Genomic DNA, 12,529 nt, shown 5'->3' on the forward strand with positions numbered 1-12,529 from the left:
TTCCACATATTTGTGGTATTGAGGTTGCTGACACTTTTCTCTCTTTTGACTTTCTGATGACACAGCTTGCATTTGACTAAGCAAATGTCAGCTGCAACTGTGTAAAAAAAGGACCAGGCACTGCAAGTCTTGGGAGCACCCTTTTTGGCTTTTGGAAGAGGCATGCTCCTAATGGGTGCCGAAGTGAAGGATACAGGCAACACAGTCTTCCCCCTCCCTCTCCCTCCCTCCTTTTTGGCCGTTCGGTAAATCTCTTCCTCAGAGCTGTTCCCACCACCTTCCTGTACCTCACGCCATGATGGGTCAAGGACCTCATCGTCTACACTACCCTCTTCCAACAACTGCTTCTCCTGGGTAGTCTTGGCAGCACAGTACGCACCAGAAAGTGGCACCTTAGTCTCATCATCAGATGCGTACTGAGGTGTGCTGACCGGAAGCACTGGCCCACCTGTTATGTTTGCTAATGACAAGTGTTATGAAGGCAATCCAGAAACACAGTGTGCTTAGCGATCAGAGCGCACACAGTGATCTGACAAATACCCAAAAATACAAGAACGAGCTCTGAGACGTGGAAACTCTGTAGACTGCACACCTGATCCTATCCTAAACACAACTAAAAGCGGCTGTGGATTGCGCCTAACAACTACCTAGGCAACTCGGCACAGCCTAAGAAACTAGCTAGCCTGAAGATAGAAAAATAGGCCTGACTTGCCCCAGAGAAATTCCCCAAAGGAAAAAGCAGCCCCCCACATATAATGACTGTGAGTAAGATGAAAAGACAAAACGTAGGGATGAAATAGATTCAGCAAAGTGGGGCCCGATATTCTAGGACAGAGCGAGGACAGTAAAGCGAACTTTGCAGTCTACAAAAAACCCTAAAGCAAAACCACGCAAAGGGGGCAAAAAAAACCCACCGTGCCGAACTAACGGCACGGCGGTACACCCTTTGCGTCTCAGAGCTTCCAGCAAAACAAAAGACAAGCTGGACAGAAAAAAAGCAACAAAAAAGCAAAAAGCACTTAGCTATACAGAGCAGCAGGTCACAGGAACTATCTGGAGAAGCTCCGATCCAACACTGAAACATTGACAAGGAGCAAGGATAGCAGCATCAGGCGGAGTTAAGTAATGAAGCAGTTAACGAGCTCACCAGAACACCTGAGGGAGGAAGCTCAGAAGCTGCAGTACCACTTGTGACCACAGGAGTGAATTCAGCCACAGAATTCACAACAGTACCCCCCCCTTGAGGAGGGGTCACCGAACCCTCACCAGAGCCCCCAGGCCGACCAGGATGAGCCGCATGAAAGGCACGAACAAGATCGGAAGCATGAACATCAGAGGCAAAAACCCAGGAATTATCTTCCTGAGCATAACCCTTCCATTTAACCAGATACTGGAGTTTCCGTCTAGAAACACGAGAATCCAAAATCTTCTCCACAATATACTCCAATTCCCCCTCCACCAAAACCGGGGCAGGAGGCTCAACAGATGGAACCATAGGTGCCACGTATCTCCGCAACAACGACCTATGGAATACATTATGTATGGAAAAGGAGTCTGGGAGGGTTAAACGAAAAGACACAGGATTGAGAACCTCAGAAATCCTATACGGACCAATAAAACGAGGTTTAAATTTAGGAGAGGAAACCTTCATAGGAATATGACGAGAAGATAACCAAACCAGATCCCCAACACGAAGTCGGGGACCCACACGGCGTCTGCGATTAGCGAAAAGTTGAGCTTTCTCCTGGGACAAGATCAAATTGTCCACTACCTGAGTCCAGATCTGCTGCAACCTATCCACCACAGAATCCACACCAGGACAGTCCGAAGACTCAACCTGTCCTGAAGAGAAACGATGATGGAACCCAGAATTGCAAAAAAAAGGAGAAACCAAGGTAGCCGAGCTGGCCCGATTATTAAGGGCGAACTCAGCCAACGGCAAAAAGGACACCCAATCATCCTGGTCTGCAGAAGCAAAACATCTCAGATATGTTTCCAAGGTCTGATTGGTTCGTTCGGTCTGGCCATTAGTCTGAGGATGGAAAGCCGAGGAAAAGGATAGGTCAATGCCCATCCTACCACAAAAGGCTCGCCAAAACCTTGAAACAAACTGGGAACCTCTGTCAGAAACAATATTCTCAGGAATGCCATGCAACCGAACCACATGCTGAAAGAACAAAGGTACCAAATCAGAGGAGGAAGGCAATTTAGCCAAGGGCACCAGATGGACCATTTTAGAAAAGCGATCACAGACCACCCAAATGACTGACATCTTTTGAGAAACGGGAAGGTCAGAAATGAAATCCATCGAAATATGTGTCCAAGGCCTCTTTGGGACCGGCAAGGGCAAAAGCAACCCACTGGCACGAGAACAGCAGGGCTTAGCCCTAGCACAAATCCCACAGGACTGCACAAAAGTACGTACATCCCGTGACAGAGATGGCCACCAGAAGGATCTAGCCACTAACTCTCTGGTACCAAAGATTCCAGGATGACCAGCCAACACCGAACAATGAAGTTCAGAGATAAGTTTATTATTCCACCTATCAGGGACGAACAGTTTCTCTGCTGGACAACGATCAGGTTTATTCGCCTGAAATTTTTGCAGCACCCGCCGCAAATCAGGGGAGATGGCAGACACAATGACTCCTTCCTTGAGGATACCCGCTGGCTCAGATAAACCCGGAGAGTCGGGCACAAAACTCCTAGACAGAGCATCCGCCTTCACATTTTTAGAGCCCGGAAGGTACGAAATCACAAAGTCGAAGCGGGCAAAAAATAACGACCAACGGGCCTGTCTAGGATTCAAGCGCTTGGCAGACTCGAGATAAGTCAAGTTCTTATGATCAGTCAATACCACCACGCGATGCTTAGCTCCTTCAAGCCAATGACGCCACTCCTCGAATGCCCACTTCATGGCCAGCAACTCTCGATTGCCCACATCATAATTACGCTCAGCGGGCGAAAACTTCCTGGAAAAGAAAGCACATGGTTTCATCACTGAGCAATCAGAACCTCTCTGTGACAAAACCGCCCCTGCTCCAATCTCAGAAGCATCAACCTCGACCTGGAACGGAAGAGAAACATCTGGCTGACACAACACAGGGGCAGAACAAAAACGACGCTTCAACTCCTGAAAAGCTTCCACAGCAGCAGAAGACCAATTAACCAAATCAGCACCCTTCTTGGTCAAATCGGTCAATGGTTTGGCAATGCTAGAAAAATTACAGATGAAGCGACGATAAAAATTAGCAAAGCCCAGGAACTTTTGCAGACTTTTCAGAGATGTCGGCTGAATCCAATCCTGGATGGCTTGGACCTTAACTGGATCCATCTCGATAGTAGAAGGGGTAAAGATGAACCCCAAAAATGAAACTTTCTGCACACCGAAGAGACACTTTGATCCCTTCACAAACAAAGAGTTAGCACGCAGGACCTGAAAAACCATTCTGACCTGCTTCACATGAGACTCCCAATCATCTGAGAAGATCAAAATGTCATCCAAGTAAACAATCAGGAATTTATCCAGATACTCACGGAAGATGTCATGCATAAAAGACTGAAACACAGATGGAGCATTGGCAAGTCCGAACGGCATCACTAGATACTCAAAATGACCCTCGGGCGTATTGAATGCAGTTTTCCATTCATCTCCTTGCCTGATTCTCACCAGATTATACGCACCACGAAGATCTATCTTAGTGAACCAACTAGCCCCCTTAATCCGAGCAAACAAGTCAGATAACAATGGCAAGGGATACTGAAATTTAACAGTGATCTTATTAAGAAGGCGGTAATCAATACACGGTCTCAGCGAACCATCCTTCTTGGCTACAAAGAAGAACCCTGCTCCCAGTGGTGATGACGATGGGCGAATATGTCCCTTCTCCAGGGATTCCTTCACATAACTGCGCATAGCGGCGTGTTCGGGCACGGATAAATTAAATAATCGACCTTTAGGGAATTTACTACCAGGAATCAAATTGATAGCACAATCACAATCCCTATGCGGAGGTAGAGCATCGGACTTGGGCTCCTCAAATACATCCTGATAATCAGACAAGAACTCTGGGACCTCAGAAGGGGTGGATGACGAAATCGACAAAAATGGAACATCACCATGTACCCCCTGACAACCCCAGCTGGATACCGACATGGAATTCCAATCCAATACTGGATTATGGGTTTGTAGCCATGGCAACCCCAACACGACCACATCATGCAGATTATGCAACACCAGAAAGCGAATAACTTCCTGATGTGCAGGAGCCATGCACATGGTCAGCTGGGCCCAGTATTGAGGTTTATTCTTGGCCAAAGGTGTAGCATCAATTCCTCTCAATGGAATAGGACACCGCAAAGGCTCCAAGAAAAACCCACAACGTTTAGCATAATCCAAATCCATCAGATTCAGGGCAGCGCCCGAATCCACAAACGCCATGACAGAAAACGACGACAAAGAGCATATCAAGGTAATGGACAGAAGGAATTTGGACTGTACAGTACCAATGACGGCAGACCTAGCGGACCGCTTAGTGCGCTTAGGACAATCGGAAATAGCATGAGTGGAATCACCACAGTAGAAACACAGACCATTCAGACGTCTGTATTCCTGCCGTTCAACTCTAGTCATAGTCCTATCGCACTGCATAGGCTCAGGTTTAACCTCAGGCAGTACCGCCAAATGGTGCACAGATTTACGCTCGCGCAAGCGTCGACCGATCTGAATGGCCAAAGACAAAGACTCATTCAAACCAGCAGGCATAGGAAATCCCACGATGACATCCTTAAGAGCCTCAGAGAGACCCTTTCTGAACAAAGCTGCCAGCGCAGATTCATTCCACTGAGTGAGTACTGACCATTTCCTAAATTTCTGACAATATACTTCTATATCATCCTGACCCTGGCACAAAGCCAGCAAATTTTTCTCAGCCTGATCCACTGAATTAGGCTCATCGTACAGCAATCCGAGCGCCAGGAAAAACGCATCGACACTACTCAATGCAGAGTCTCCTGGCGCAAGAGAAAATGCCCAGTCTTGAGGGTCGCCGCGCAAAAAAGAAATAATAATCAAAACCTGTTGAATAGGATTACCAGAAGAATGAGGTTTCAAGGCCAGAAATAGCTTACAATTATTTTTGAAACTTAGAAACTTAGTTCTATCTCCAAAAAACAAATCAGGAATAAGAATTCTTGGTTCTAACATAGATTTCTGATCAATAGTATCTTGAATTTTTTGTACATTTATAACGAGATTATCCATTGAAGAGCACAGACCCTGAATATCCATGTCCACACCTGTGTTCCAGAATCACCCAAATGTCTAGGGGAGAAAAAAAAAAGTGAACACAGAGCAGAAAAAAAAAAAAATGATGTCAGAACTTTTTCTTTCCCTCTATTGAGAATCATTAGTTGGGCTCCTTGTACTGTTATGTTTGCTAATGACAGGTGTTATGAAGGCAATCCAGAAACACAGTGTGCTTAGCGATCAGAGCGCACACAGTGATCTGACAAATACCCAAAAATACAAGAACGAGCTCTGAGACGTGGAAACTCTGTAGACTGCACACCTGATCCTATCCTAAACACAACTAAAAGCGGCTGTGGATTGCGCCTAACAACTACCTAGGCAACTCGGCACAGCCTAAGAAACTAGCTAGCCTGAAGATAGAAAAATAGGCCTGACTTGCCCCAGAGAAATTCCCCAAAGGAAAAGGCAGCCCCCCACATATAATGACTGTGAGTAAGATGAAAAGACAAAACGTAGGGATGAAATAGATTCAGCAAAGTGGGGCCCGATATTCTAGGACAGAGCGAGGACAGTAAAGCGAACTTTGCAGTCTACAAAAACCCTAAAGCAAAAAAAACCCACCGTGCCGAACTAACGGCACGGCGGTACACCCTTTGCGTCTCAGAGCTTCCAGCAAAACAAAAGACAAGCTGGACAGAAAAAAAGCAACAAAAAAGCAAAAAGCACTTAGTTCCTGTGACCTGCTGCTCTGTATAGCTATCAGGAGAAGCTCAGATCCAACACTGAAACATTGACAAGGAGCAAGGATAGCAGCATCAGGCGGAGTTAAGTAATGAAGCAGTTAACGAGCTCACCAGAACACCTGAGGGAGGAAGCTCAGAAGCTGCAGTACCACTTGTGACCACAGGAGTGAATTCAGCCACAGAATTCACAACACCCACCCGCCTCTTCAGATTCAGAGAGAAAAAGCTGTTGGGCATCACTGCATACTGCCTCTTCTTCCATTTCTTGAATGCTGCTTGGCTGGCCCCCTCTTTCCAAGCCAAGAGATTCCGAGAACAGAAGTTGAGATGGCTCCTGTACAGGGCTCTCTGACTGCCTGGGCACTTTGGCAGGTGGTGAAGAGACAGATGGGTGCTCTTCAGTGCTCTGTGACTGAGAGGATGTGGCACTAATTGAAGTTGATGCGTTAGCTGCCATCCATCTGACAACGGCTTCAATTTGTTCGTCCCGCAGCAGTGGGGTACGGCGAGCTCCTACAAATCTGCATATGAAGGACTGTTCCCTACTAAAACTGGGGGATGATGAGTCACCGGTGCCCGCAGCAGGCACAGAATCCCCATGTCCTCTCCCTGCAGAAACTCCACACCCATGACCACGTGCCTTACTCCCTGCCTTATATATAGTGTTTTTCCACAATCTAGCAGGATACGGATGGAAACCCACTAATAGGATAAATTTGAAAAAATGTGCAGCAGGCTGCACTAATTGCAATAAAGGACAATGGATTCAGCAGTATGAGGCAGTGACGCACCCTGAGCTGACTACAACCGGCTGTGGCTGCGGACAAACTAACGAGTGAGTTGCACTCACACACACAGAGACCTTGCAGACAGCTGTGAACAGTGCTGCAATGCAAAAACAAGGTTCTCACACAGCGGTTGCTAAATTAGCCTGGGTAATGCACAATGAAGCAAATCACTATCTCAAAACTGGCCCTCAGTCAGAACACAGTATCCTGTCCCTAACTGAATTCACAGCAGAGTGAACCCAAAATGGCGGCGGCGACTTGTATAGTTCATCGTGACATCATTTCAGCAGCCAATCACAGCCATGCCAGTAGTTACATGCCTACCTTGCAGAACAGGATGTGCCCACACTTCTAATCATTCCTCATTGGCTGAATTAAATGAAACTGGGACTTTGCATTATGGGAACTTCCGATTCCGGTATCCGATATACTGAAAGTATCGGAACTCGGTATCGGAATTCCGATGCCGCAAATATCGGCCGATACTCGATACTTGCGGTATCGGAATGCTCAACACTATGGAGGACTGAAATGCCAAAATTTGTAGCCCACAGATAGATCTGGCATCTGACAGAGAAACCACAATGCTCAATATGTGGCCTGTGTTTTTGTATTTTTTACCCATATACAGTGGGGCAAAAAAGTATTTAGTCAGTCAGCAATAGTGCAAGTTCCACCACTTAAAAAGATGAGAGGCGTCTGTAATTTACATCATAGGTAGACCTCAACTATGGGAGACAAACTGAGAAAAAAAAATCCAGAAAATCACATTGTCTGTTTTTTTATCATTTTTTTTGCATATTATGGTGGAAAATAAGTATTTGGTCAGAAACAAACAATCAAGATTTCTGGCTCTCACAGACCTGTAACTTCTTCTTTAAGAGTCTCCTCTTTCCTCCACTCATTACCTGTAGTAATGGCACCTGTTTAAACTTGTTATCAGTATAAAAAGACACCTGTGCACACCCTCAAACAGTCTGACTCCAAACTCCACTATGGTGAAGACCAAAGAGCTGTCAAAGGACACCAGAAACAAAATTGTAGCCCTGCACCAGGCTGGGAAGACTGAATCTGCAATAGCCAACCAGCTTGGAGTGAAGAAATCAACAGTGGGAGCAATAATTAGAAAATGGAAGACATACAAGACCACTGATAATCTCCCTCGATCTGGGGCTCCACACAAAATCCCACCCCGTGGGGTCAGAATGATCACAAGAACGGTGAGCAAAAATCCCAGAACCACGCGGGGGGACCTAGTGAATGAACTGCAGAGAGCTGGGACCAATGTAACAAGGCCTACCATAAGTAACACACTACGCCACCATGGACTCAGATCCTGCAGAGCCAGACGTGTCCCACTGCTTAAGCCAGTACATGTCCGGGCCCGTCTGAAGTTTGCTAGAGAGCATTTGGATGATCCAGAGGAGTTTTGGGAGAATGTCCTATGGTCTGATGAAACCAAACTGGAACTGTTTGGTAGAAACACAAATTGTCGTGTTTGGAGGAAAAAGAATACTGAGTTGCATCCATCAAACACCATACCTACTGTAAAGCATGGTGGTGGAAACATCATGCTTTGGGGCTGTTTCTCTGCAAAGGGGCCAGGACGACTGATCCGGGTACATGAAAGAATGAATGGGGCCATGTATCGTGAGATTTTGAGTGCAAACCTCCTTCCATCAGCAAGGGCATTGAAGATGAAACGTGGCTGGGTCTTTCAACATGACAATGATCCAAAGCACACCGCCAGGGCAACGAAGGAGTGGCTTCGTAAGCAGCATTTCAAGGTCCTGGAGTGGCCTAACCAGTCTCCAGATCTCAACCCTATAGAAAACCTTTGGAGGGAGTTGAAAGTCCGTGTTGCCAAGCGAAAAGCCAAAAACATCACTGCTCTAGAGGAGATCTGCATGGAGGAATGGGCCAACATACCAACAACAGTGTGTGGCAACCTTGTGAAGACTTACAGAAAACGTTTGACCTCTGTCATTGCCAACAAAGGATATATTACAAAGTATTGAGATGAAATTTTGTTTCTGACCAAATACTTATTTTCCACCATAATATGCAAATAAAATGTTAAAAAAAACAGACAATGTGATTTTCTGGATTTTTTTTTCTCAGTTTGTCTCCCATAGTTAAGGTCTACCTATGATGTAAATTACAGACGCCTCTCATCTTTTTAAGTGGTGGAACTTGCACTATTGCTGACTGACTAAATACTTTTTTGCCCCACTGTATACTGTATAGAATGAGGGTAACAGACAGCAAATACAGTGGAATGTAGGCCTGAAATGCCAAAATTTGTAGTCCACAGATAGATCATGGATTTGATAGAGGTACCCCACTGTTCAGTATGTGAACATAAATAAAAAGGTGGCTCTGGATTGCTTTGGAATAAAATAATCAGGATTAAGATGTCGAAATAATTCTTCCTAGCCCCTGATACCTGAGGCTTGGTACATATGTAATAGGCAGCAGCAGCAGACCGTAAAGGATTGGACCCTCTTGATGTATGCAATGATATCTATGCAGTGCCTGCATGCTTTGCACTGATATGTATGGAGCCACATGCACTCCCCTGCCTACCTAGCACTGTAATCTATATACTCCTTAATTAGTCCTTAGCAGGATTGTTGGTTTAGCAGGATTTGTGTAAAATATGATGGTAGACCCACACTAACTAATAAATCCCCAAATCTGACCCTATCTTCGCAGCAGCTCTCCCTACACTGTCTGAATCCGGAGCTGAATGCGCCAAGTCGGGCTATGCCAAGTCTCTTATAGACCTGATGACGCTGTGTGGCCAACCAATCACTGGAATAATACAACAAAGATGGCTGCGGCGTTACAATGCATGGCACACAATCTCTAAGTCTACGTTCACATTAGCGTTTTGCGTGTTTGCGTCGGACGCAGCCGCGGCGACGCATGCGTCATGCGCCCCTATACTTAACATGGGGGGCGCATGGACATGCGTTGTGCTGCGTTGTACGACGCATGCGTTTTTTTTGCCGCAAGCGTCGGGCGCAGAAAACGCAACAAGTTGCATTTTTTCTGCGTCCAAATTTTGGCAAAAAAGGACGCATGCGTCACAAAACGCTGCGTTTTAGCGTGCGTTTTGATGCGTTTTTGCGTGTGTTGTGCGTTGCGTCGCCGACGAAGCACACAACAACGCAAATGTGAACGTAGTCTTAATGTGATTGGCTCTGTAAAGAGTACCAAGCATGCAGGGCAGAGACCCGAGCTCCTGCCGAGCAAACCCGGAAATGCTCAGTGCTCGCTCAGTACCACGAGTATAGCGATGCTCGGGCCAGTAATGAGCATTATCGAGTATGCTCGTTTATCACTAATAGCAAGTGAGCATTTCTGCTACATACAGGCGATCTGACCATCACCTGTATGTAGTAGAACCGATCGAATAATGGCAGCTTCTAATCTCCCATGGAGACTATTGAAGGATGCCAAAAATAAAAAATAATTTTTTTTTTAATATTTTAAAAATGTAAAAAATATAAAAGTTCACCCCCCATTTGCCCCACTCAAGATAAAAAAAAAATCAAACATACACCTATTTGGTATCGTCACATTTAGAATTGCCTGGTCAATATAGAAAAGAATTAACCTGATCATTAAGCAGCGCAATGAGAAAAAATGACAGACCGTTAGAATTGCGTTTTTTTGTCACCGCAACATTGCATTAAAATGCAATAACAGGCGATCAAAAGAACATATCTGTACCAAAATGATATAAGTAAAAATGTCAGCCCGGCACGCAAAAAATAAAACCTCACCCAACCAGAGATCACGAAAAATGGAGATGCTACGGTTATCGGAAAATGGCACTTTTTTTTTTTTTAACAAACTTTGGAATTTTATTCACCACATAATTAAAAAAGAACCTATACATTTTTGGTTTCTTTGAACTCTCATTGACCAACAGAATCATAATGGCAGGTCAGTTTTAGTACTTTTTTGCAATTTCACAGCACTTGGAATTTTTTTCTCATTTTCCAGTACACAATATGTTAAAACCAATGTTGTTGTTTAAAAGTACAACTCGTCCCACAAAAAACAAGCCCTCACATAGCCATTCTGACCAAAAATTAAAAAAGTTATGGCTCAGGGAAGAAGGGGAGCAAAAAATGAAACTGCAAAAATGAAATAATGGCCCGGGGGTTAAAGGGTTAATGTTTCTGGATGCCAGCCAAACCTTATCGCCTACTTTAAAAACAGAAACCACCAAGCGTCTTCTATCAGCCTTCCGTTTATGGCAATCTTGGACAACCCCAACATTCTTCTGAGCCTCTTTCCAAACACCCATGAGCTTCTGAATGGTAACCTCCACCCCAGGACACTCAGAACTTATCCTGGAAAATTCACCAAAATGGTGATGAAAACCACAATTACAGAAAAGCGGGCTGCTAGACTGAGCGGTGGCACATTTTTTTGATAATTTGCATATGATTAACGACAGAAACTGCGTGAACTTCCTGACTAACATCTTGCCAGGCCGGTAAATCAAATGCTGTGATGGGGATCCCAGACAGTCAGCAAATTCATGCAGCTCCTGTTCTCTGTGAGACATCATAGCTGTCGGTGATATTACTCATTTACACATGACAGATTGTTATGAAAAGTCACATGAAAATGTTCAATAAGATTTAAGTTCTGATTCTTTTTTCTAGGTACTTTCCATTTGGAATCATTTTCCTGATTGCTGGGAAAATTTTGGAAATGGAAGACCCATATGTAATTGGGAGGAAGCTGGGACTCTATGCTATAACAGTCTTGGCAGGACTAACAATACATGGTGTGTTCCTTCTACCACTATTATACCTTATCATTACCAGAAAGAACCCATTTTCATTTATAAAAGGAATTCTCCAGGCTCTTCTAATTGCGCTTGCCACTTCCTCAAGGTAAATTTTTAAATATATTATGTTGTTCAAAACGTTAACAGAAGTGAAAAGAATCTGTGAAATCATTATTTATTATTTGTATGTTTATTCTTTATGGACTGAATATAATTAGGTGTGATAGAGAATTATAACAGTGCAATTAATGTTTTAAAAGATTTCAGCAAAGGCCATGTATGAAGAAATAAAATTAACCCCTTAACCCCCAAGGGTGGTTTGCATGTTAATGATCGGGCCTATTTTTACAATTCTGATCACTGTCCTTTTATGAGTTCATATGGCTGGTTTCACACTTGCGTTTTAAAACGCAGCGTTTTCAACACAAACGCATTTGGTGCAAAAACGCGTTAAATGCGTTTAAACGCAGCGTTTTTTAGGCGCATGCGTTTTTGAGTTTAAACGCGTTTTGATGCGTTTAAACGCATTTCTTCCTGCGTTTGCATTTTCGAAACGCATGATGAGAAGTGTGTGACAGCTGCCAATCATCAAAATCAACTAGAAAACCCACTATAAACATAAATACCTAGGGTTAGGGCTAGGGTTAGGATCCCTAGCAACCCTAGGGATCCTAACCCTAACCCTAACACAAACCCTAACCCTAACCCTAGGGATCCTAACCCTAACACAAACCCTAACCCTAAGGATCCTAACCCTAACCCTAACCCTAAAACATAAACTGTAACACAAACTGTAACACAAACTGTAACACAAACTCTAACATAAACCCTAACCCTAACCCTAAAACACAAACTCTAACCCAAACTGTAACACAAACTCTAACACAAACTCTAACACAAACCCTAACCCTAACCCTAAAACACAAACTCTAAC

The 12,529-nt window shown here is 44.4% G+C and overlaps 1 protein-coding gene across 1 annotated transcript in view; it reads left to right on the top strand.

Annotated features, from left to right (window-relative positions):
• The window catches only part of LOC138680259 (excitatory amino acid transporter 5-like), a 1,936,174-nt gene that overhangs the window by 1,336,756 nt on the left and 586,889 nt on the right, over positions 1 to 12,529 (top strand). Inside the window, exon 7 of the mRNA XM_069767861.1 lies at positions 11,468 to 11,701. Within this exon, the coding sequence (XP_069623962.1) occupies positions 11,468 to 11,701 (234 nt within the window). The remainder of the gene's footprint in view (positions 1 to 11,467; positions 11,702 to 12,529) is intronic.

This window comes from Ranitomeya imitator, chromosome 1 (genome assembly GCF_032444005.1).
Source record: "Ranitomeya imitator isolate aRanImi1 chromosome 1, aRanImi1.pri, whole genome shotgun sequence".
Classification (NCBI taxonomy): domain Eukaryota; kingdom Metazoa; phylum Chordata; class Amphibia; order Anura; family Dendrobatidae; genus Ranitomeya; species Ranitomeya imitator.